We start from the raw sequence: 25,956 nt of genomic DNA, 5'->3' as shown, positions 1-25,956 counted from the left end.
CAGGGGGTCAAAGAAAACCTGTACAAGTATTTCTAGGAGGTGAAATCCTGAAATATACTCCTTTGATCACAGACGAGCCAATTGGCCCCAGGGCACAGACACATGAGGGGCCCCTTACTACTACAGCACCCCTGTACATTCTGGGTGGATCTGTAGGTTTTACTGTCGTTTTCTACAGGTTAAAGATGTAATGTAGGTTTCAACTATTTTGCTCATGCTTTACATGAAGAGAAGCCGGCTCAATTCTCTCCAAAAATACGCTTTCCAAAAATACAATAGCATGTACACACAACATTTTAGTAAACTATCAAAGGAAACCTGGGATGCAATGTATATCTCTTAAAGCACTGACAAATATATTCAGACCTTCAATTTTAAAGCTAGGAACAGACTGTCCTAAAGATGCATTGAGCAGCAGTATTTAAAAAGATACGACAAAAGTATAATGGAAATCTATATCAGAACAGAATTAGTATTCACCGTTGATGTTAAGGTTTTAAAGGAATTATGATATGTATATATTTACATCATATTTATGTCCCTCATAACTTCATAATGCATTCATTTTTTTAAGTGTTTAACTGTGCCTCTTAATCACAAAATGTCCGCCCAGCTCACTGTGCAGGCTTTTATACTGTGACGCTATTAGGGCAATATCTTAAAATTCAGGGATGGTGCCATTAAAAAGGATAATGGAGAACGCTCACACAATACCCGATGTATAATTAATCTTCAAACTGTAGGTAAAAACCATTGAGCATCCATTTCAGTGATTTCCCTGCTCTATTTGTATCACACGCTTTTACTGTCATAGCTTTAATGTCTGTGATGAATGTCTCCTCCTGTCAAATAATAAGTATTTTCAGCCCCCCAAGCCTCGTTTGTCAGCAGTAAGCCTAGTAAAATAGCTGAAGATTTTTAAGTTTACAGTGTCAAGAGATGCTCTGCAGTTAACGCTGCAGCGGGGGGTCATAAGCAGGCATCGCTTTGTGTTCGCAAGAAGGAACCCGCAGAGCAATTTAACACTGATTAGCTGCTGAAAAGATGGGAAGTGGTTATGGGCGTCTTGGATTAAATAAGACTACATGGGGATGAATACGAAAAGACGTCAGATTTCAGAGTTTGGGTTAATTTGGGGTATTAAAAAGAGCTGCTTATGTTATTATTAAATGATGTAAAAGGGATATTCAACAGAAATAAGATCTTTGTGGACATGCTGCTTTAAGTGCACTGAGTGGGAAGGAAGAAAATATTGATTTATTTCCCTGCCAAACACATTTCTGATCTTTTCCGGCATGTTTGCCCTTTTTTTCACACTAAAGTGCTCCCTGTGACTAATGAATGTGAACTACTGAGTAAGCCTGTAAACATGCGAGTGTACGACAGCCAGGAAATGGGTGGAACACTTTTTCTCCCTTGTTAGTCTTTTATGCCGATCAAATTCCTGATAGAGCTACAGTGGCGGATCCGAATCGCAGCCACGTTGGCCGAATTAATTCCCCGGACAAAACCTGTGGGAGGGTGGCATTACATCGGCTCTGGTTTATTATTCCAGCTCGCTCTGGCCCTAAAGCTGTCTCAGTGCAGCACCAAACCAACACTGTACAGCATCCAAGCACTAATATTATCTTTCTAATATTATCCTACTAAGGACAAAGATGATATATGTGATTAATGCCCTTATGGAAAGTCACACACTTGCTAAATATGGTACATTGTTCAGTGAGGGGCTTGGTCTGAGAGCTGTGGGGATAGAACAGGTGCACAGTGAAGAGAGAAAATCATGCATCTGCATCACTGAAGAGCAATTTAAATTCATTTTCATGCAGAAACACTTTCAATATTTATCTCGTATATCTGTTACTAAACAATAGACCCAGATCCATTCATGACAATGTTCAGTGTACCCGCTTCATTAATTCATATCAGTCAGAGGCTTCCGCATTTGGTTCATTGTTAACAAGACGATTAATCCTCATTAGGTGGAAGGATGCCTGCCCTCCCTCTGTTATAGAATTGATCATGGAGGTCATGATGCGTATAAAGATTGAGAAACCGAGGTTCACGTTAAATAAATCACTTGACAAATAGGATAAAAATCAGGTTTCACTTCATTGATTATGTGGAGAATCTGTCCTTTCTAGGAGCCTGATTGTTGATGTCGTTAACAGGCAGACATTTTTCATTTTTCTTGCCAACAAAATGGCATATACAGCTTTAAGCGCAATAAAGGAGGGTATGTTTTCGTCTTGGTTTGTCAGAAAAATTACTGGCTCGATTGGTCCTAGCCTTCATGTTGTTTCCACATTACGACTTCAGGCTAATGAACACAGAAGTTCAAAGAACGACTTCCACAATAGGACCGTCGGAGGAGAGCGTAAATGCAACATTGGCCTTGGCGGAGGTCTGCGCTCTGAATGCCATTTTAACTCTGCTCTGTTTTTCTGTAATGAAATATGTTGATGTTTTAATGGAAATGGCAGTGACTTTTACAGCATGGGATTCAAATTGCCTATATACGCTGCCAAAATTAACTTGTCACCAAGGTTAGGGCGTATTGCAATTGCTCAAGATATGAGCATTATTTGGGGGATATTTTTGCAACCATAAAAATGGCATCTTCTCTAAAACAACTTGAGTTTGTTTGGCTGCTCTGTAAACACTGCACCAGCTGCTCCTCTGTTGTATTTCTGAGCTCAGGGCATGTTTGCAGTCGTTTTAAACTATGCGTGCCATCACCCCAGTAACCATATAGTGACGTCAAATTAGCCACGACTAAAATATTAATAATTACAACTGAACAATTAATAAATGAACACTGCAGAATGTATTTAACCTGCAATGTCTCAGGATCTCTGAAAAAACCAGCAGCTGACACTAAAACTCATACGAGGTCACGTGACTGTGTAGTGACACATCAGCTGGCCCGAAACCGTGTAATGGACTGGAGAAGTGATACATACACACACCACACACACACTAATGCATACTGTGGATCATCTCTGGGCCGAGTATAGGGGAGCAGAGATGGAAGGGGGGGTGATACAGAGACAGAGAGATGTATATCTGTATGTAGGACCCAGCTGTTACACTAATCTGACAATCCAACAGGATTAAAGACCATACACATAAACACACACACACACACACACACACACACACACACACACACACACACAGGCCTCTCTGCGTGGAATCCTTTTCCATTATATATGACCTTATGAAACATGCATCTCTGAGATAGTGTGTGTGTGTGTGTGTGTGTGTGTGTGTGTGTGTGTGTGTGTGTGTGTGTGTGTGTGTGTGTGTGTGTGTGTGTGTGTGTGTGTGTGTGTGTGTGTGTGTGTGTGTGTGTGTGTGTGTGTGTGTGTGTCCTGCTGCCAGAAATGCCTAGAGATTCCAACACAACTGCTGCTCCCACACTGCAGAAAGGGCGCCGTGTTTTTGTGTGCATATGAGGCTGTGTGTTAGAAGATCTGTCCATCGTGTGTGTTGTGTGAGTGTGTGTTGTGTGTGTGTGTATTGATGTTTGGTTGCATACATGTTGCAGTGAGCAGTGAATGCTTCTGGTTGGCTGGTGAGTCAATAACTGTGTTTTTGTGGCTGCTTCTATGAAGTGCCGGAGAGAGAGAGAGAGAGAGAGAGAGAGAGGAGAGAAGGAGCGAGGCTGAATGCCGATTTATACCCATATGTTTGTGTGTGTCTCTGTGTGTGTGTTTGTGTGTGATTACAGGCTGGCTCAATGGGCCTATTTCTGCAGGGCCAGTGGGAGGGCGTGGTGCCTGTGGCTGGAACTTTTCTCGTGTTTCTAAGGAACTTTTCAAAGGGGGCTTAGAAATGCGGCTGCGAGAGACAGAGAGAGAGAGAGAGAGAGAGAGAGAGAGAGAGAGAGAGAGAGAGAGAGAGAGACCCATGGACCATGATGTCTTTGTGAAGCAGAAGGCGAGCGAGAGAGGGGCACTCAGAGTACACTCAAAACGGTAATCAATGGTCTCTTCTCAGCACAAATCGAAAACCCTTACACATACGAGAACATCGGACGATGATGAGAATCACATTTCTGTCTGTGTACAGTGATGGGAATCATGAGGCAGCTTCATACAATTACAGCGTGTGTGATCAGGCTAATGGCAATCATGAGACTTGACAGAGCCCAAGGAAGGAGTGACAAGGAGGAAGGCAGAAATTGATGCACAAAAGTCAGAGTTTTCGAAAGAAGAGGGTGCATATAGAGAATACTTTGAGACAGAGAGGACAAAGCAGGTAGGATAGAGTGGATGGACCCAGAGGCAGGTTGGGGGGGCGGAGAACCAAAGAGGAGTGCTTTTGTCTTTGATGCAGGGGAGAAAAAATCCAATCAGCTCTGTGCAATTCAATCTGGAATGGAAAGATGCACCTTTGCGAGTGTGTGTGTGTGTGCAGGGGGCATGATGCATATTATTATCATGCCATACCTCATTTTTTCTCTCTCACACACACACAAGAGGTAAACAAATTGCTGCTCGGGGCAAACAGCTGACCTTGCTGAGCTCTCTTGGCTCCATCCCATTGGGCGACTGACACTCGCTAACTGGCAGCCGACTGGAACTGCCGGAGCCCGAAGGCCAAGTCAGGAAGTTCGATTGATTGTTAATGTATCATAGCGGCTCTTTACATCAAACACTAATTACGTAGGTTGTGCAAAGTGCCGGCGGATAAAGAGAGAAGCATATGGTCTCTTTTGAATGGGCCTCACAGACTGGGTGCTTGTGACCTAATCAGATGTTTATCATGAGATACTGATTATCCCCAACGAATCAATGTCAGAAGACTTCAGCAAATCGTGAGCCAACATTAGAGACTCGTAAGGAAATGAGCCATTTGCTTTGTCCGGATTTGTTTCCATGAATGGCTCATGTGTTTTCTCTGAAGATGTTATTTTGCAGTCTTCATCATCTGACATTTGACCGGCAGCATGATCCAGAGAAGACTCAAAAGTATGTTTATATTAATCCAGATTTTCTCTACAGTTTGCCTTTTTCCTTGTAAATATTAGATACATCTTCAGGCTTCAAAATGTTCGAATGAAATCATTTGAGAAGGGAAAATCCCTCTCTTTAGTTGAAAGACTCGGGGGATTTCATTTTAAAAGAAATATATTTTGTGAAATAAGTAAAGGCACGATTATAAGGAGAAAAAAACTACCGACCATATCTGGCAACCCCTGCTGCAGCACTGGGATAAACTGTGGTTCATCAATAAATAACCCCAACACGTTACTCCCCCTCACACCACAAATTGTCGGCTTCACAAATGCATGAAGCAGGTAGGTGCAAGCAAGTCGATAATGAGGATTAATGGGTAAGATGTGCAGAACAGGAGTTCCCTGTTGCAACACAGACAGACAGTGTTATCTTCCTTCAGCCCCTGTTAAATCACCTTATCTGAAAAATAAACATTACCCCAAGCTTCAGGTGTGAGCGTGTTCAGCCGTCTCTGATTGTTTTTTAGCCGTACATTCAAAGCTTCATCCCTCTGTAGGCAACATTACTCACTGACTAATTAATTAAGAGGTGGATTTAAGAAACTAATGGCTGGAGAATGGTTGTCTAACACATAGATTAGCAGCTTGGTATAACAATTGGTGATCATTAATGCCTTGATACTCGCTTTTAATTAATGTGAATGTGGAGCTCGTGAGTGGCGACGGTTGTTAGTGTTGCAGTTAACCAGTGGAAACGTGTAACTGGACGACAGGGAGATATATGGGTTATGATACTATCTTGCCCTCCTCTCTCTTCCGTCTCTGTAATCCTGTCCAGGTTGTTCCCTCTATGCAATCCGTCTCAGCTGCTAAGCTCTTTACAGGCTGGCCTTAACCACAGTCTCTCCTTCTTTGCTGCTACCAATCCGTCTCCCTTTAATTTTCCTTTTTCTTCCTCGTCAGCTCCTCCGCTCTGTCATCATTTCTACCTAAAGCCAATCCCTCCCTTTTCATCTCAAACTATTTTTTTCTGATGAGCTACTCATATCCTTTTAGCACTTTTACATGTTTCACAAATTATTTTATGTCTCGCCTCCTTTTCGTCTCCATGTCTGCTGCGTTTGATTCTTCAATTCAATCTGCTGTTTCTATTCCTGCACTGCACTGGAGCCACCACCCCTCCTTTAATATCAGTCTGTCTGTGATTGCCTCTGACCTTATTCCCCCCGTCATTCCCTTCAAATCTCCCCTCCCTCCGTCTCCACACAAAATCTAATCACCTTCAAATCTGTCGCCACACCTTTTCTGCTTTGTTCATTTTTGGGGGGAAGATGAGATTAGAACAATTTCCAAAAGCTGTCAAGTGTAAAGGTACCATTTATTTTCTCCGTGATTGCGATGCAAAATATTTCTTATATTGATTAAGGTCGCGTAATGAACCTCAAGACTGGGGAGCAAGAGGATAGAAAAGGGGAATGATGTGCACCAACAACAACAAAGAATAGAACCGCGGTCACAGGCTGTAGTGTGCCTCTTTACCGCTGGGATACCATGATGCCAAAACCTCAATACTATTTTGATACTGTAGCACTAAGAGAGGAAAAACTGCTCTGATTTCAAAAGAAAAACTAAAGGACTGGAGACGAGTCAGGATGAATTCATCCTTTAGTCTTCTTGGATCTAAACCCGCATATTTAACCTCAGCACATGTTGGTTTTGACTGAATCATAAGTCAGCTTTAAGTACTTGAACAGCATAAAACCGACAACTATTTTCTTCTTTTTAAATTAGTTTACTTAACAGGGACAGTGCACAATATAAAGTATTGCTGTAGTTAGCCAAAGCAATACTTTTTATATGTAGAAAAACGATGAATCATTTCTGTCATTTATAAATCATCTTATCGTTTCATCTCGTCAATTATGAGGATTTTCGAGACATTACCATGGGGACTTAGAAATTATTATTTTATAGAATAACCAATAGATTATTTGTTAAAAAGTATATATTCATCATAAGTTTTAGCCCAATTGTATTTTATTCAGGCACAAATATAGTACGAGTGCTTCTTGGTTTAAGCAGAAATTAATATTTGAGCTTCTTTTGTTTTTTTTAATTTCCAAAAGTAAGGTTCTGAATAAAAGATTGGTGAACAAACTGCTTTGTGTCTTCTCTTAACAATACAAACTGAGGATGTTTATTTTTGAGACAGAAAAACAAGACATATTTTCATACTCTTGGACATTTATTATAGCTTGTGATTAAACCCTTCATCAAGAAAATAATTAGAAGTTTAATCAAAACTTTAAATCATCATTAGCCACCCTAAATGCGAACCGTAACACAAGTTAATACAATTTACAACTCACATTTAGTGTGATTGACAGTTGGAAAAGGTCAAAAGAAGTCAAGCCTTCCCTCCATCAACACCTCCTCCAGTTTGCTCTAATGTTTCATTGTTGTGCGACCTGTCAGTCTGTCACGTGTATCTGCCACAGTCATATCATGTCCTGTCAGACAAACACTGCAACACAGGAAACAATTATCATGTCACACATATGGCTTAATAAACAATACACTCGAGGACACACTCTCAGTGTCAGTCAGCCTTTCAGACCTGGGTCTCTGCTGGCTAAGATTAGAGCTAATCCGCAACTGTTGGAATTAAAGATTATAAGGAATCACCTGACGCGTGCGTGCGTGCGTGTGTGTGTGTGTGGAGGAGTTTATAGAAATACCCTATGGGAAAGAGAAGCTGCAGAAACCACCAAGCAATGTTACAGAATCCCTACCCTCCCAACCAACCACACACACACTTGTTCCCTCTTCTACTCACACGCACACACAGCTCATTAGCTTCAATGGCTCGTTCAAACTGCAAACGTCTTTGAAAGAGCCCTTTAAAGCGCTGAGGTTCAAAGGTTTACTTGAAAGTCCACACAAACACACACACACACACACACACACACACACACACACACACACACACACACACACACACACACACACACACACACACACACACACCACACACACACACACACACACACACACACCACACACACACACACACACACACACACACACACACACACACACCACACACACACACACACCACACACACACCACACACACACACACACACAGCGGGTTTCAGTGTCTGCATTTAATTGGATCGATGTTCTTCCCCCATGACTTTCCCATAATTGACGGGACATGACGAACATGTGGGAAGCCTTTTGTTACCAAGTTCCTGTTTATTACGACCGGCAGAATAAAAGAGGAGCTCTGCAGTGACGGAGCAGGAGGAGGAAGAGGAGCAGGAGCAGGAGCAGGAGGAGGAAGAGGAGCAGGCGGAGGAGGAGCAGGCGGAGGAGGAGGAGGAGGAGGAGGAGGAGGAGGAGGAGGAGGAGGAGGAGGAGGAGGAGGAGGAGGAGGAGGAGGAGGAGGAGGAGGAGGAGGAGGAGGAGGAGGAGGAGGAGGGTGGTGTAGAAATGGATTGATGGAGAGAGGAAAAAGGTTGCAGCAATGAGCTCCTGACCTCGTTCACTCCTCTGTCGGGACGTTGGGCTAAATAATTCAAACGCACACATACAGTCACATGCCTTTCGCACACAGTGTTTCTCGTTTCTCTCTTTCGCACAGGCGGCCTCCCTGTGCTCCTCCTTCGCCTCCAGTCCAACATGTAAACAACACACACCTACAAAATAAAAAGTTCCCCCTTCTGTGCACCACTCAGGAAGCTCCCTCCTGATTTGGAGCTTGAAGGCCGGATCTAGAAATACTCACTTCCCGTGTCCATCCTATTAAAAGTGAGCAGCCGGTGACCACACGTACACATCAGTATGCAAACAAGTACACGTCTGCCACAGTGTGAATCCTGACGGAATTATGATGAAATGCCCACAGATAAGACCAAGTTAATATACAAAATAAAACTGCAATTAATTATATTTCTGCCTTGATGCAATACATCAGAAATTGATATCTGTGAATCAAATCTTTGTTATCAGAGGAAAAGATGACATGAAGATCGGGTTGGAAAATAGAAACGGTGGCGCTGACGGATCAAAGACAAGGCAAATTGAGAAGCTGACAACTTAGATGACAACATATTTATATACGCCATCATGTGCATGGATGCATCTTGGAAAATCTGACTGTGATTCACTGGCTCTTGTACCTAAGCTGCTGGCCCGAGCCTCTTTTACTGCAACCACCAACACCCCTGGAGACCCAGAGCTGTGAAGTAAAGTACTTTCACAAATGTATCACCATAAACCATTTAACGCATATAAAACCTCTGCTATTTACATTTGGCTTGACGTTGCTCCTATTTTACTTAATCTTCACCTCTTCCTGCAGGACCTCGGAGAAATACCCCAGGACAACGCCTCTCTATCTCCCACTGTGTCTTCATTTACAGGCACTCTCTACCAGCATTAAGTGCAAACAAACTTAGCTGGCTTTCAGTGGCCATTTTCAAAGATGGGCTCCCAGGGGAACAGTGATCGCTTTTCCAGCCAGAGGCAGTCGAAAACGTCTCCACACCAACGACATGCGGCCGAGGAAACAAGTTCCTTGAACAGATTTCCGACTGGAGCAAAAGCTACAGCCGTGCTCCAAGGCTTTTATCATTTGTAATATATATCACAGAAAGAGCAGCCCAGCTGAACATAAATGAAATTATTTTATGGCCAAATCAATACCTGTCAAGTGTCCAAGGATGATTAGTATATAAATTATGAAAAATAGTCAATACACGTTCCCATAGCCCCAAAGTGACAATTTACAAAGATATAAATCAGATAAGAGCAATACATCATAAATAAGCTGCTAGCAGAGAATGGTTGGATCTTTTTTGGCCTTTTGTTATGGTTTTATTATTAAGTAAGTGATGACAGCAGTCATACTGGGGACACTACAAGTGTATTGACACCTTAACAGTCCTTCACCAGGGTTCATATGTTTGGCAAATTTCATAAAAATATGAACAATTAGTTGACTATCAAAATTCTTGGTGATTTACATTCTTTGACAAAACAATCTTGGTCTGCAAGTAATGATCAATCTGATAATTATCTTTCTGTTATTGGTTTAGTCCAGAAGGTGTACTTTTAAAAAGAGTATGAAAACCAGCAAAAACACCCATTTTAGAAGAAGGAACCAGAGGATGAGTAGCATTTTCTCTCAATGACAACCAACTCTGCAGATGAAAACCATGTGATATGAATAAATGCTTGGGAGAATGTCAGACCTTTGTCAAACCACTATCTCCATCATGAAGAAGGCACATTCATGAATAATGTTCTGATGACCCACTAAAAGACTGTTATAACACAGACTTTTCACATTGAACTAGCCCACCAAAAGGTTCAATAAAAGTTCAAGTGACAGAACGGAGTAACTGAACACTTGCTGACGTAATTACTGTTAAAAAACAACCAGGGTAACAGATGGAGAGGGAGATGCTGCCTCACAGCGACAACACCCGGGGTCCGATCAGGAGTGTGAAGGCCGGCTCTTATCAGCCCCCTGACAGGAAATACATTCCAGCTGTCCCATTGGACCCCACTGGGTTTCAGATCTGCATGACCCGCCCATCCGGCCCTTCGTTAAGCAAAATACACCATGGTTAGGGAAATGTGTGAGGAACGTAGAGGTGGGAGAAGTACTCAGATCAGCTTAGGTAAAAGTAGAAGTACCACAGTGTAGGAATACACTTATTTGAGTGTTGATTATATTTCACATCATTAATCTAACTCTGCAAAGTAACTAAAGGTATTAAATCAATGGAAGTAAATAAATAGTGGGGTAGAAGTACAAAGTAGCCAAAAAAGTAAGGTACAAGTCTCGCAAAATTGTAGTTCAGTTCTATACTTGAGTACATCTACTTAGTTACTTTACACCACTGGAGGAACGTGAGTACCAATGCATACATGAAATGTGTGTAAAATGAGTGGGAAGTGATAACACCATTTTAGCAGCGTTTAAATGCTGGTGTACTGCTTCTGTGATTCTTATTCTTATTCTCACACACACACACACACACACACGCACACGCACACGCACACTAGTGGGAAGAAGGCGCCCTGTTTTTGAGGTCTTCATTTACAGCGAAAAAGCTCTGACACAAAGAAATCCCAGAATGCTTTGTGGTTTTATGCCAGTACTGCTTTTATGCTCTCTAATTTAGAGTCCTGCGTTTGAACAAACACACACACACTGCTGTAAAAGTTAAACACAACTGCCGTCTCTCTACTTCTATATTGTGTGCATGTATTGTAGTGGAACAGACGGAGAAGAGGGGATGAAAGAAGGAAAAGAGCAGCATCAAATTGAGACAATGAGAATGAGAGGAAAAGAGAATGAAAGAAAATGTATGAATGAGAGGAGCAATAGAGGTTACTAGAAAAAAAAACCTGAGATGAAACAGAATGAAAGAGAAAAAGAGAGAAAAAAGGGGGAAGTGTGGAGGGAGGGAGGGAGGAAACGGGCGATAAAGCTGTGACAGCGGCAGCCATGCTGGTTGTCATGGCGACGGCAGCGGAAAGCAGGTAGAGCTCGGTCTCCTGGGAATGAGCAGCACACGCCTCCCTCCCCCACCCTTTTTGTCTCCCTCTCTCTAACTCGACATCCCTCCCTCCATCCCGGCTCTGTCTGCGTCCCTCAATCTCCATCTTTCTGGCGTTCGCTCCACCCTAATCACCCGGTCCCCATTCCCTCCGTCGTTCTCCGTCTCCACGTCCCAATACATCTTCCCCCCCCCCCTCATGGTCCCGTCCTCCCCTTGGCTTCCCCCTTTTTTTCTCTTGATCACTCATCTGTTTCCATCTTTTCTTTCCTCCACTTCTGCTATCTAGCATCCCCATCACCTTTTTCCATCCTTACCTCTCTCCATTTTATTTCCTCCACTCCTTCTCATTATCATGTGGTCTGCACAACTCCCTTTTTCCATTCCTCTCCTCTTCCTCCCTCCCTCCCTCCCTCCTCTTCTCTCTACATTCATCTAACCCCCCTCTCTAGAGAATATGTATGCAAGTATGTCTGCACAGCGCTGCCCAATTACTGCGAGGGAGACACGAGCTGTGTTTCCAGCCTGTTTTGACCTACCTAAAACACCTCCAGCGTTCTCCGTCTCCCTCTGAATCAACACAACTGCTGCACACCAGCGCGACTATTCACACTGCGAGTGTGTGTAAGATAATCAGGACTTTAATGTTAATGCACATCGGTGCATATATGTGAGCAAAGCGAGTCTGCACTTGTGTGTGTGTTACGGGTCGTGATGAGAGGAGCCAGTTTCCAGCTGGATGAATTCAGGCTATATCTGAATTATTTTCTAATACGTGGGATGACTGGAGCAAATTCCACAGGGAAAGTTTAGAGTTGCACAATGTTGTGGAGCCAAGTGATTGAAGAAAAGCAGGTACTTTCTAAACTGCGACTGGCAGTGTGAACTGAGATTCACACAGACTAGAAAGTACAACAGTGTTACACCTCAGCCAACAAACTGTTATATGGCACCTTTCCAGGTTTAAAGAAACATTCAGCAGCTTTATCCAAGTAAAGGTACCAAAACTACAAGGTAAAAACAGCTTTATTTACAATCCTTATTTAAAGTTAAGAAGTATCACCATCTCAATGGTTTCAAGTTAACTTACCAACTGCCTAAAGAGATAATAGTTCCTGTCTGGATTGCTTGTCAGCGGGATTATAGAAAAACTACTGGCCTGACTTTCATTCATCTTGGTGGAATGGTGAGGTTTGGCCACGGGTCTGGATCGGAATCAACCGGCAGACTATATTTAACTTTTGTAAACATTGCAAGATATGCGCGTTTGTGCTGCATTCATGTTTGGTCGAATACCCCCTCAAGTCAAAACAAGACTTGAAAAACAGCAACATCCACATGTTGCATAAAATGTCTTTTAGCCTCAATTTCTTTTGACATGACGACTTTAAACTCACAGGACTTAAAAGAACAAACTCCCAGCTCAGGAAGTTGGACCATCCCAGGAGCGCTTCAATGAACATTTGGCCTTCTAGGCTCTCATGGTTCTTCAGTAAAATGGTCACTGTGAAATGTATCATAACATTTCAGTCTTTTAGCTGCTGAAGGGGGGGCTATGTTCAACTAATTTCATGTCAGGCCCTGTCAATTATCACAAGAGAGGACATAACAAATAGATAAAGTTCTAGTTCACAAATTGGCTTTAAGTTGTTGGACTCAAATCTTTGCTTTTCCCTTGGTGCCTGGTGACTATTTACTGAGTATTTCCAAGCGTTTGGACAAAGTTGAATATCTCGTGGACTTCACATTACTGTGTGGCTTCACCATGCAGTGCCTTACACTTAATGACTCAAATAACTGCAATGGTAGCCAGGGGCGAGAGGCCAACTGGCTAATGAGCTGCCTGCACTTTGTCTTTGGAGGCAGACAGACTTCCTCATTTTGAAGCTTCTGCAAACAAGCTGCAGCGCCAAAGCTAAGCAAGGAATATAAGAAATGACAATAATATAGTCTATAAAACATGGACTAATGTCTTAGCATAACATGAAAGATGTCTGACCTCAGGAATAATGTAACGCCTAACTGCAACACGTCATTTATCGGTATGCAGTTTGACATTAGATGTTAAAGGTTACAGGGACTGCTGCAAGGTCTTTGAGATCCCTCTGGGGCAAAGTGTGATGGCCTCTGTTTTATCCTCACTCAAATTGATGGTCTTCTATCCATGGATGAGCTTTTAGTTAGAGAGCAAATGCTGAGCTCCCAAAGGCAGGACACAGAAATAAACGGTATTGTGAAGGCAAGTTTTCTCTGTCCATACACGCCGTTATCAGTCTAATAGTAAATGGAAAATTCCATTGCTTTGTCGAGTTGATTCGGACTGTAAAACTTTTTCCATGAGAAATAAAAACTCATTTCTGTCAAATGCGCCACGCCGGTCCTTTCCAATGTGATAAGAAAATGCTTTCAGATTTGAGCGAGCAGCATGTGTACACATCCACCACACACACACAAACACCCAAAAGGGAGGAGAAAAGGGTGGAGGGATGTTATTTCTCATTGAAGGCTATCATTATTCTCTCCGTCTACGCTCACTTCCAGATGTCGACCTTTTGAATGCAGCTCCGGATATGAACCTAGATCCTTTTCATTTCCTCCATCCACTGGAAGGTGACCCTCACCCATCCTTTCACACACACACACCTGAAATACCTCCTCCACAGTACACCAGGAGTGCTTTCTACCGGCTGGCTGGCGTGCGTGTGCGTGTGTGTGTGTGTGTGTGTGTGTGTGGACCTTGTCCTCCAGGAGGGTGAGAAGGACCCACTTCCTGTGTCAAATTGCCTCTCACATTCCTCACTCTCCCTCAATCCGCCTCGCTCGGGCTATGTTTTCCTCTTTCTTGCTCCTTCTCTCTTTCTTCGTCCCTCTATGGGGGGCTTTGTCAGCTATTGGAGGCACAACACACTGATTCATTGCATGAGTTGAACATGATCCGCGAGAACACAATGCTTTTCCGCCACACACACACACACTCACACAATTTTCAAGGAGCCAAGGCTGGTGAGAACAAGTTTTTGGCAGTGAAGATTCACTGTTTTTGAGCCCACACACAGACAGATGGACAGTCAGGCTCTCATGAAGGCAGATTGATGCAAACACACACACACACACACACACACACACACACACACACACGCACACACACACACACACACGCACACACACTAGCTATCTATGGGACACAACAGATGTCTGTGGGAAAATTGGTCTCCCATGTAAAATATAGTCGTCCAGATATGATCACGTCACAACTCTGATAACAGGAAATACCCCGGGCGACACGACACCGGGGATCACTCATCAGAGGAAACACACACACACAGACACACACACAAGTCAGCTGGATTTGAGCCATGAGGCATCTAAAGAAAGATTTTGTCAGCAAATGCATGTGACCCTGTGTGTGTGTGTGTGTGTGTGTGTGTGTGTGTGTGTGTGTGTGTGTGTGTGTGTGTGTGTGTGTGTGTGTGTGTGTGTGTGTGTGTGTGTGTGTGTGTGTGTGTGTGTGTGTGTGTGTGTGTGTGTGTGTTCAAGCCACAGGTTTCTTGAGGTTAGTCTTGCAATTATTAGACTGTTGACCTGTGTGTGTGTGTGTGTGTGTGTGTGTGTGTGTGTGTGTGTGTGTGTGTGTGTGTGTGTGTGTGTGTGTGTGTGTGTGTGTGTGTGTGTGTGTGTGTGTGTGTGTGTGTTACCAAGGTGAGCACAACCTGAATCCCTCTGTGCACTCCTGACCAGCTGTATTTGTGAGTTTGTGTGTGTGCATGTTTATATATGTCACACCTGGCACCGTTCACACACTTAAAGACAGATTAGGCACAGATCTCTGGCAGAGATTGTAACAGACTGACCCGGTAATAATCTGTGTGTGTGAAGTGTTGAAAACCCTTGACAAAACCAGAGGGCATCAGAGCAGAAGAAGCAGCACAAAGGAACTCGAAGATGTTGACAATACAAACATTGTGTCAAGGCGGAAGAATGAAGACGAGGCTAAATAAATCAGGGCGACTCAATCAACTGGCCTGAGGCGACCGACCTCGAGGGCACTTTAAGGTTCACTGCAAGTAGATTGGATTTATTATTGAAGTTATTCAAACACCATTAACAACCAAATCAACCACGGTGTGCTGCATTTTTATGTGATTGTGTCCATGCCCTGTTTCAAAATCTAGTTTGATTTAACTCCTGTTGTGCTGACATGGTGCATATTCCTGAAAAAGTTATGTTTGGGGAGGAGATTCAGTAGATAAGATGGGGGGGGGGGCTGTTACCTTGGTTGGTTATTGGCTAATGGTTACACAAGCCAACAAATCATCATGACATCATAAAGCGGCCAAAATCTGATCAGCTCATTTTCAGGTTTATGTATAAAATACATGAAAAAGTGGATTTTGCATGATAGGAGACCTTTAAAGCAAAGAGTAGCCTACTGGTTGCAATGGACTTTAAAGAAACCTGAAATCATATTTTGGGGACAAACAGCTTGAACTGGTGATACAATTGAAGGAAAACATCATGCAGTATTATAAACATTACTATAATAGACTCACTGCTGTTTTAAAGAAATTCTAAAAGCTTTCTTCTTCTAAATCCACACTCAAAAGTAGATCTGCATTTCGGCTATTTTTGGAGCTTGCTTCCTTTTCTCTCAATGATTCTCCACCCTCCTCCTCATGGGATAAATCTGGATTCATCGGTAACGGAAGGTGTGGGCGTGTTATAGGGGGGGGGGGGGGTGTGAGTGAAGCTCGGCGTTGATGGTGCCAGGGAAGAGGGGTGTGTGTGTGTGTGTGTGTGTGTGTGTGTGTGTGTGTGTGTGTGTGTGTGTGTGTGTGTGTGTGTGTGTGTGTGTGTGTGTGTGTGTGTGTGTGTGTGTGTGTGTGTGTGTGTGTGTGTGTGTGTGTGTGTGTGATCAGCTTCCCTCTTCGCGATTCCCGATGACATCATTCAAACCAAGCCTTCGTACACCGCATCGCCCCCGTTACCCCACCCACTTTTCAACACAAACACACACTGCTGCACGCACACACAAACTCACACACACATTACAGCGGGGAGGATGCCCCTGGTCGGATTCTGTCATCTGGACAATGAGGCCGCAGTTATCAGCCAGTTAAGGGAGCATGCACTTTACAGGTTGGAGATCGGACATCACACACACACACACCCCCCACACACAAACACGTCCTACAGTGCGACCATACCCGGTAATAAAGTCGTTTAAGCCGCAGTATGACTGGAGCCCCCCAAATTAACGGCAGGATGTGAGCCGGTGACAGACACCACATACCGAAGCATCGCACAAAGACCCGCAATCAAGCTCAATTAGAGATAACTCGCTAATTACAGACACACATCACACCCGACTCAAGGGGACACATTAAACCCCAACACTGAGACACAAAGACTGCGTGCGCGCGCGCGTGTGTGTGTGAGTGAGAGAGGGGTGGGGGTGCAGCCGGGAGTCACGGTCGCCACCGTGGGCTGATAAGTAGGTCGAGTGCAGGATTTCCTACCGATCACCCGCCGTCACCGACTCACTGGAGATAGCGCACCCCACACACACACGCGCACACACATGAACACACACACACACACACACACACACACACGCATGTACAAAAATGCTCCTATGTACGCACGGGCTCCCCGGTTAACAAAGGATCTGACGCTCGTGCTTACCGTGGCGGTGTGAGTGAGCAGAGCCGCGAGCGGCAGTAGCCAGGGCAGCTTCATGATGGGGTGCGCGGGCACAGCCTCGCGGTGCCGCTGCTGCCTTTACTGGGTTCGGGGAGGAAAAGCTGCTGTCGATGTCTCGGTAGTCTGTCCAACTTCAGAGCGCGCAGCCCGTCCGCGCGACCATCCTTCCTTCTAGTCGGGGGATTTATTCCAAGGCTTCACGTGCAGCTGCTGCAGGTAACCAGGAGAGCATGCAGATATCCGCGAGGCGTCTTCTCCCTGTTCTCTTTCTGTTCCTGCGAGTTTTTGTGCTCGAGACCTGATAGATTTACTACCAGGAGACGCCAGAGCTCGTCTCTCTCTCTCTCTCTCTCTCTCTCTCTCTCTCTCTCTCTCTCTCTCTCTCTCTCTCTCTCTCTCTCTCTCTCTCTCTCTCTCTCTCTCTCTCTCTCAACACACACACACACACACACACGCACACACATACACAGCCTCTCTCTCCCTGTCCCTGTTCTCACACTCAGCTCTCTCTCTCTCTCTCTCTCTCTCTCTCTCTCTCTCCTCCCCTCTCCGTTGAGGGCAGGATGTTCCGTATGGCGACGCTGCTTGGCCTGGGAGTCTGGCAGAAGGAGGGGTGTGTGTGTTTGAGAGAGAGAAAGAGCGCATAAATGTGTGCGTGTGTGTGTGCGCGTGTGTGTGTATTGAGAGAAATAGGGGATCTCCGCCAGCCAGGACGAGGATGCCCCCTGCAGCTCATTTCGGCACCCGCAGCCCCATCTTAAACACACACACACATTTTTGTTTCGCGCTCAGGTGCTTCCGGTTGGCTGCCCGCAGTCTTTACACCTATGCTTTACACAACTTTACGGCTCAGCTCCGGTGCTTCGCTGTGATTGGCTGAGTCACGGTCAATGCGTTTGAAAACACTCCCAGATGAGCTCACACCTGTCGCACTAACAATAATTAATATTTATAGGCACTGTAGCCTACTTGTGTCGCCTAGCAACCGTGCAGTTAAACTCAGGGACAGTTTAGGAATATCAGCCTTGAGTAAAAAAGAAATAAAAACAAATTGCCCAACACCTCATTTTTGTAATAGCGCACTGTAGATCATACCTAACCTACTCATTTGAAGAGGACATGTATTTTTTTCGCTGCAATTTATCTGGCAACATTGGGTTTTGTTAGAATATTATAAGCACCTGCATGAAAGGTTCTGAAAAATCTCTAAAGAATATACCAAAAATATATACATCAACAGTTTTAAGTGGGTAGGTACCTAACTGATATGACTTTTACATTTTTTTAATTTGTGGTCCCCCCCAATGTTGACTCCATGGTTACGGCCTTGCAGTGTATATACCCTGTATAGAGACTTTGAAATGTATTCAACATGAGTTGGTGTTGAATCAGTGCAGAAAGAAAGAAAACATTTTGATTTCACAGTTTTCTGTTACCTTCAAAGGACCAATAAACATAGATGTGTGCCACTGCCAACAAACTCCGGCCTCCCATATATCATATTGCAAGGAGAGGCTTTTAATGACTCAAAACTGTCTATTCACATTTGGGGGAATAGCACAGCTGGTTTACGCTGTGATAAGCATATTTTTACACAATTGAATTCATACTTTTATATAATATTACCTGTACATTTACATTTCTTGGCCAGAACCAAGCCCACATCTTGTATGTCCTGCTTCCTCTATCTCCCTGTACTCACTTGGTTCCCTCATTCAACCTGTCCTCACTCCTCTACTTGTGTTTTATTTTTGTTCTGTCTTCCTGCATCTTTCGTCCTGTCTCACTAGTGCCAGTCTCCTGCAGTAGATTACTCAGGATTAGTTAGAGGTAGGTTAAGAGGACAAGGCTAAATTTAGAGTTAACAGCTAGCAAAAATACCTAGCAAAGCCAGATAGTGCATGAGCATTTTGGTGGAGGGTTAGGTTAGGGTTCTGAACATATAGAGTTTGGAAACCACTAATGTGGACTCGAGAGCCAACACCATTGTTCTCTATTGCTTCTCATTTTCACCATTAACAAAGCTTTTGAGCTCTGTGCTAATTCCCCAAAACCATGCCTGACAAATGAAAAACAACCAAAAATAGACAACACTCTATTTTGTACTGATTTCGTGCAGTACATCATATTCAGGTCCCATCAAAGGGTTGGGTGCTGCTACACAAGCTATGTTATTATGACCTTAAGGAGAAAACCAGCAAAAGCTTATAAATCGTTTTCCTCACCTCATGGCTGCAGGGTCAACTTCCTGTTTAATGTTTGCCCCGCACACATAGTGATGTCAGACCAATGGAGGCTTTTTAAAAAGTGTGGTTTCAAAGCTAGGGCTTCGCAAAAAGAGAACATAAACTGTTTAGTTATGTTTTATTTGACCCTCAATTTCCTACTGCTCAAGGACAGTTACAAGGGAAAACAATAGCATGTACTCATTGTTTAAAGGCAGCATCTGTCATTGAAAAGGTTCATACCAATCATTTAAAGCATTTAAACTAAAACCTGGTAACTTAAATTGATGGACATATGTTAGCTAATTCAACAACTGACACGCTAGCCTACAGCTGCTTTTTAATTGAGCTTGAAAGTGATCTTTTATCATCCGTTTGACTTGTATTGACACCCTGTTTCACACACTAACATAGGAATTTGCATTATGTTAAAAAAGACAAGAGCAGTAATAACCCAGGACACAGTTTAAGGTTGTGTTTACTTTGCAATGAATCAAAGTGCCACAAACATAATTACAAACAGGCATCAGGGGTCACTGTGGGTCAGAGCCCGGGGTAGTCACAACCGTTTTAACAGGTTTGGTAATCCATAAAACAGCAGCTTGAGTTTAGTTTCAGGGTTTAAAATCACTGCAGGTAATGCACCCTCAGTCCTCACATCCTGAAGGGTTTATTATTGTTATCCTCTTTAAGAAATCAACAAAGCCATGAGATTACAGCCATCATCACACCCAAACGGCTGTTTTCAAAGTAACATCCTGGCTGTTCCCACCTATGCTCCAAACAAAAGCTAAACAAGTGAGGGCAGAATTTGTTTTGTCCTCATGTTTCTTTAGAAGATACAATTAGAAAACCACGAGGGATAGTAGGATTTAAAAAACACCCGACCCCACCCTGCAGTAAAGTCTGGGAATCCTTTATTTGGATCCCCATTAGCTTCCTGGCATACAAAAGACCTGTACAAATGTAAACATTTAGACACAAGAAATAGTTAGCGTTCAGTTTAACATCAGTTTTTTTAGGCTTTTAAAGCATGTCTTAGATTTTTCCAGGGTTCATTAGTAACTTCTTCCACATTTTGATGGTTCTAAACATTACAGTTCTGCATCTTTTCTAGGTTTTCTTTTACTAAATAATCCCTAGTAGCTTTATGTGTGAATGTCATAAATATTTGGTTTGTTTACAGATATATATATATAAAGCAACTAATTTGACTGCATGCCAACCTGTCCTCTACTTAAGAGCAGAGAGCGGCTGGCATGCATATCGCTGTGCCCTGCCTCATGCCTAATCTCTTTTTAGGGTCATTACTCATGTCAGAAGTATAATTATTATAGTACACTTACATTTGCTGCTTGCCATGCTAAGATGCCAGGCCTATTAATCAGTCACATTTATGAAGAAACTAGAGCAAGCTCTGACTCACGCTGTGTGTTGCAGTCTTATCAGTGCCAACACATTTATTCAGATGGCTGCAAGAGAAACTGTGGCACAGATCCCGATCCTCTTTCATAAAACAGACACTTAAAATAAGAAAAACAGCAATCTGCAGCTCTGTCCCTACACCCTGTGTGAGCGTCACAAACAAACAATAAAAGACACTTGAGACGGTTACATTTTCAAAGATTTTTTTGTTCAGTTTGGTTTCAAAATAAAGATCACACAATTGTTTAGAGACAATCTACAACAGGAGTTACAAAAAATAGTTGCCCAGGCAATAAGCATACACAGGTTCTGTTAACTATACACATATGGTTACAGGTGTGCTCGTAGTAAATATACACAAGGCTGCTCCAAATGTACACCGCGCTGTGGCGGGCTGCCTCTCTCACCCAAAAGGACATGGACAGTATGATACAGCACTTACAGCACTAGAGAAATGCCAAAAAACACAAGAATCTCCTCTGTACAATCCATGGGTTTACCCCTCTGAAAAGTCATGGGTAATCGAGGGGTTTGGGGTTAAATGAGTAAAAGTTATTTCTCCCAACCAGCCAGCATGACACTTTTCATGGGGTAAAGCATTCCTATAAAAAGATCTTAAAAAAAGGTCAAAAACAAAAAAACCTTCAACCTAAAGCAGAAGACACTTTAGGTCTAACAGAACGTGTCCAATTGGAAGTCAGTGGGAGAACGACGTCTTAAGTTAAGCAGTGACAAGATAAAGATAAAACCAAGCGTGGCGAATCTTTGTACAAGTACTACGCTGTATAGAAAGGGCTTTTCAAAACAAGAATTTGATATTACAATTTACAATATACAACAACTCGTATGTCACAACCAAGGAGGTGAGAATATACACTGAAATGCACAGGGTTTTTTTTCTAAGATTTTCTGTCAGAGTGAGCTTTTTTTATCTTTTTTCTTCTCATACCAAAAAGGGTGGTAAAGCACTTTTACATTACAAGGGTTTACAAATGTACAATTATACAGTCAGAAGTATGTGGTCACTACTAGGATACATTATAGATACAGATTCAACATCAAAAACCAGAAAAACTACAAAGTTTTATATATATATTTATATATATATGCAAAGGTCTACACCAAGTATACACGTTATATTTATAGAAGCAAGACCAGAAAACGAATCTCCCATGCTAAATGATCTGTCTGCTGGTTAGCTGATGGCGTGTGTCTATGATTCTGTGACGTCTGACAAATTAAATACTCGTCCATCTCATAGTGGTAAATATCTAGGATGGGGGGAGGAGGGGGACACTAGGATTGTGTGTGCAGCAGTAGCAAAAAGTGAAATGATTTTTAGAGTTGATCAGAAACGAGGAAACGAAAGGAAACAGAAAAAAAAGGAGGGAGTGGAGCAGCCTCTCTTCTCTCTCCACTCCCTGCCCTCCTTCCCCCAGTTCAGTGGGCCTGGGCTCAGGTGGGGGAGGGGCGACAAAATCTGACAAAAACTAAGGCTGCCCGTAGCAACAGGCTCCTCCCGAAAGGTTGTCATGGAAACACAAAGGTAAGAAGAAGGGTACTCAACGTCCTCTGTGAACAGGATTTGGAGGGGGAGAGTGGGCATGATGCCCTCTGAGGGGTCAGGAGACATGAGAGCTTTTAACAAGGGCTAAGGGGAGAGGGAGGGGGTGACAGACATGACTTCAGGCCGGAGGGGAGGGAGGGGGAGTCCGTTTACATGATGCCGTTGGGCGGGCCGCAGAGAGGACCCAGGTCCACTCCGTTCTTCATGTAGTACTTCTCCAGCTTGGCGAGGATGTGTTTTCCATATGTGTATTTCCTCAGGGTGGAGATGTGGGGCCGTATCTGCACACACACAAACACACACCATGTTCAAACTGGATCTGTGCACTCCCATCACCCCCTGTTCTGGTGTTTGCCCTTCTGTTGTGCAGGCGTCACAACCACAACACCAACAAACCACTATTCTGGAAATCAATGATGTGCTGTGCATATGCTGTTGCCTAGGGAACCCTTGACACAAGAGACCTGATTTATTGACGGGAAGGAAGTGAAGGGTGGGGCTGACGGCCGGACAGAGACATGCTTTTTGTCCCCTTAAGGGAAGAGGTTGATGTTTATCAAAACAAGATTTATAAGACATAACTTGGACAATAGTTTGTGGTTTTCCGATCTGTACATTTCCGGCCAGTTAATTCGGTATCATTTTAAATGTATACAACTCCATTTAATGCCTGTACAAATGTATAATTCCCAAGATATCACTGCAGCTTTTTGCTCCAAATATGGAATTATTTTGCAGAACAAGATCATTTGTACTTGAAATAGTTAAACATAACTTCTACAACTTTATAAAAGCAGTCGATAAGGGCTGCAGCCAATAACCATAAACAATCAATTAATCCAGTTATTGTATATAAATATTTTTGTCTTTATTAAAGATCTTAAATGCAAAAAAAGATTAACAAAGATAATAAAAATGATAGGATGTAGGATACTCAAGGAAGTATAATTTAAACTGATCTAATGTGTAAGAAATAAACATTTATATTGTATTACATATTTCCAGGTATCCTCCTCCCTACGTTCTCCTCCGGCAGTCTGCATCGTCTCCTCTCTGCCGCGCTGCTTGACTAAAGCTGAGCTCTGAGACGGCAGACTGCCTGACAGCTCCTCTCCTCACTAAACTGTATTTTAAAAAGGCTGACCAAAGCTGTCAATCATGTTAATAGAGCATCGCCCAGCGTGTCACATCTGCCAAGTGCAAGATGTCCGATGATACCACCAGAATAATTCCAGTAAAAACATTGGAACTGAAGGGATTAGGAACACCCTTATCTTATTATGATGGGACCTTTTTGTTCCCACGTACCTTGTGCATAACGATCTTGCGCTGGGTGGGCTCGGCCACGTCGATCATCTTCTGCACCACGTAGTTGGCGTACTGGTCCTTCATCATGGTGTATAAGGCACTGTGGGGGCCCTCAGTCAGGCTGCACACCTCGTCTATCAGCACTGCCCGCTCCGCCCGGGACGCGTGGGTCACACACTTCTCCACCACGTTACTAACGAGAGGAGGGGAGTTGTGAGCATAAATGTATATTCAAATCAGACTCCCTTTATTTGTCCCGCAACTGGGAAATGTACACTATTACAACAGCAGAAGTATAGTGCAGATAAAGTTAAGAGAATAGACTTACTACTTACTTTGTACTTAAAAAAATAACAAAGTAGCCACACGTTATTAATAAAAAACACAATAAGTAAAAAACAATAGCAGATAAGTACACCATGGTAAAAAGGTTAACAGTATATATATTTTAATGACCATATAAAATGAAAGACGAAGCTGGTACTGTTTAAAATAAAGTGTGAATTGCACGAGAAAAGAAAGAAAAAGAGTTTTATTTGTGGAGAAACTAAAGAAACCAATTTTTTTAGGAAGGGAGGGGGGGCGGTCATATCCAAACCTTGTGTGTGTCAGATGTGGAATTTACCTAGCAAACTTGTGCTGGCTGAGTCCCAGGACGTTTCCTCTGATCTCAGCCACTATCTTGCTCTTATCCTCAGCTCGGCCGTGCTCCAAAACATGCTGAATCACATAGTTGCCGTACTGGTCCTAAATCAAACAAACCACAGACACATTGAATAAACACGTGAGGACACCAGCTGGTGCTGCTGACGTCACGTCAAACACGCAGCTCACTTCAAAAATCTGGACTGAGAGATGCTTTATTTACTCATCACTATGCTGAAAAACGTAACTTGTGTGTGTGTTAGGGCTGCACGATATTGAAAAAAAGTGACATTACGTTTTTTTGTTCCCCTGCGATATATATTGCGGGTTTTTTAACCTGTTAAGCCCCAAGGTCCCGGCGGATACTTTACTTTTTTTTTCACGACACTGTGTCTTAGGTAGGGTTGGGTACCGAGAACCGATTCCGGTTCGGAACCGGTTCCAACATTTCGATTCCAACTGCATCATTTAGAAATGTGAATTTCGGTTCCGCTTTTCGATGCCTGAGGAAATGTTTCTCGCCGCTCTCCGTAGCCTACTGCATGACTGCGGCGAGGCGGGAAATGTAGCGTTGTACCTACACTTCCTACAGTGTAACCTGAGAGCAGGGCTGGCCCGTTGCACTGGCATTATAAATGTTCGCCTAGGGCGCTAGATCTGTGGAGGCGCTGCGCTGACAGCTCTGGGAGGGAAAACAAATGTTTTGACCGTTGGGGCTCATCCTAATCTTCGGCCTTGATGTAACAACAATTAAGTAAATGTAACACCCTTTTCACCCCGGTTACACGTTTCATTCGCCCTGTACGATGGGCGCTGCAAGTGATGAAAATGGGGGATGTTGGCTTATCTGGCAACCGCAGCTCACAGCCAAAGTGCGAGTGAGCTAGGGAGAAAGGGAGGGTGCACTGGAACCGGCGCTGTTGTTATTAGCATCTGGTGCTAGCTGCTCTAACGGAAGAAGAAGATGTTTCTACAATGATGTGGAGGGAGAGTCCTCTCCAGTCAGACTGAGAGGCTGATAACTACAGCTCAGTGAGGTAAAGGACTCTTGAGTGTTTAGATAGTTCACTTTAGTCTAAGTTATCTCAGTGCGTTTGATCACAATTTATGTAAACACATATTTCCAAGGCACTCCTTTATAATTATTGGGATAAAACAGGTTTGAAATCATTCCAATGTATACTATAGGACAGTAAACCAGACCTATCGTTTTAAACTGGAGATAAAAAAATATGCATAAATAAAATAGTAAAATAAGATATGAATGAACAACAAAAATAAAATATGTTACATGTATAATATAATCCATAATTCCATTTTTATGTAAAAATCGCAGAGCAAAAGTTAGCTGCTGCTTCCGGTCTTGGCTATGCGGCAGTCTAATACACAAATTACCAAATAAGGAGTGAGAGTGCCGTAGCCAAAACCGGAAGCTGCATACACTCTGGTGGCTACCATTAGCAGCTAACTTTTGTGCTCCGATTTTTATATAAAAATTGAATTATGGATTATAAACAATTGCTTCAAAGCCACAGATACATTATTAAC

At 43.2% G+C, this 25,956-nt stretch overlaps 2 protein-coding genes across 6 annotated transcripts in view; both read right to left on the bottom strand.

The window, feature by feature from the left end:
* LOC117454887 (syndecan-3-like) overlaps positions 1–17,607 on the bottom strand; it is a 34,389-nt gene extending 16,782 nt beyond the window's left edge. The window contains 1 exon segment of the mRNA XM_034094157.2: positions 17,221–17,607. Within this exon segment, the coding sequence (XP_033950048.1) occupies positions 17,221–17,274 (54 nt within the window). The 5' untranslated portion in view covers positions 17,275–17,607.
* Positions 17,608–21,074: 3,467 nt separating this feature from the next.
* Positions 21,075–25,956, bottom strand: part of pum1 (pumilio RNA-binding family member 1) — a 31,894-nt gene continuing 27,012 nt past the window's right edge. For all 5 annotated transcript variants that reach the window (XM_034093908.1, XM_034093909.1, XM_034093911.1 and 2 more), the window contains 3 exons: positions 24,389–24,510; positions 23,764–23,956; positions 21,075–22,736 (listed from right to left, as the gene is read on the bottom strand). In XM_034093908.1, the coding sequence (XP_033949799.1) occupies positions 22,605–22,736; positions 23,764–23,956; positions 24,389–24,510 (447 nt within the window). In that variant the 3' untranslated portion in view covers positions 21,075–22,604. The remainder of the gene's footprint in view (positions 22,737–23,763; positions 23,957–24,388; positions 24,511–25,956) is intronic.

The sequence above is a fragment of the Pseudochaenichthys georgianus genome, chromosome 11 (assembly GCF_902827115.2).
Source record: "Pseudochaenichthys georgianus chromosome 11, fPseGeo1.2, whole genome shotgun sequence".
In the NCBI taxonomy this organism is placed as follows: Eukaryota; Metazoa; Chordata; class Actinopteri; order Perciformes; family Channichthyidae; genus Pseudochaenichthys; species Pseudochaenichthys georgianus.
This window is presented reverse-complemented; position numbering and strand designations above follow the sequence as displayed.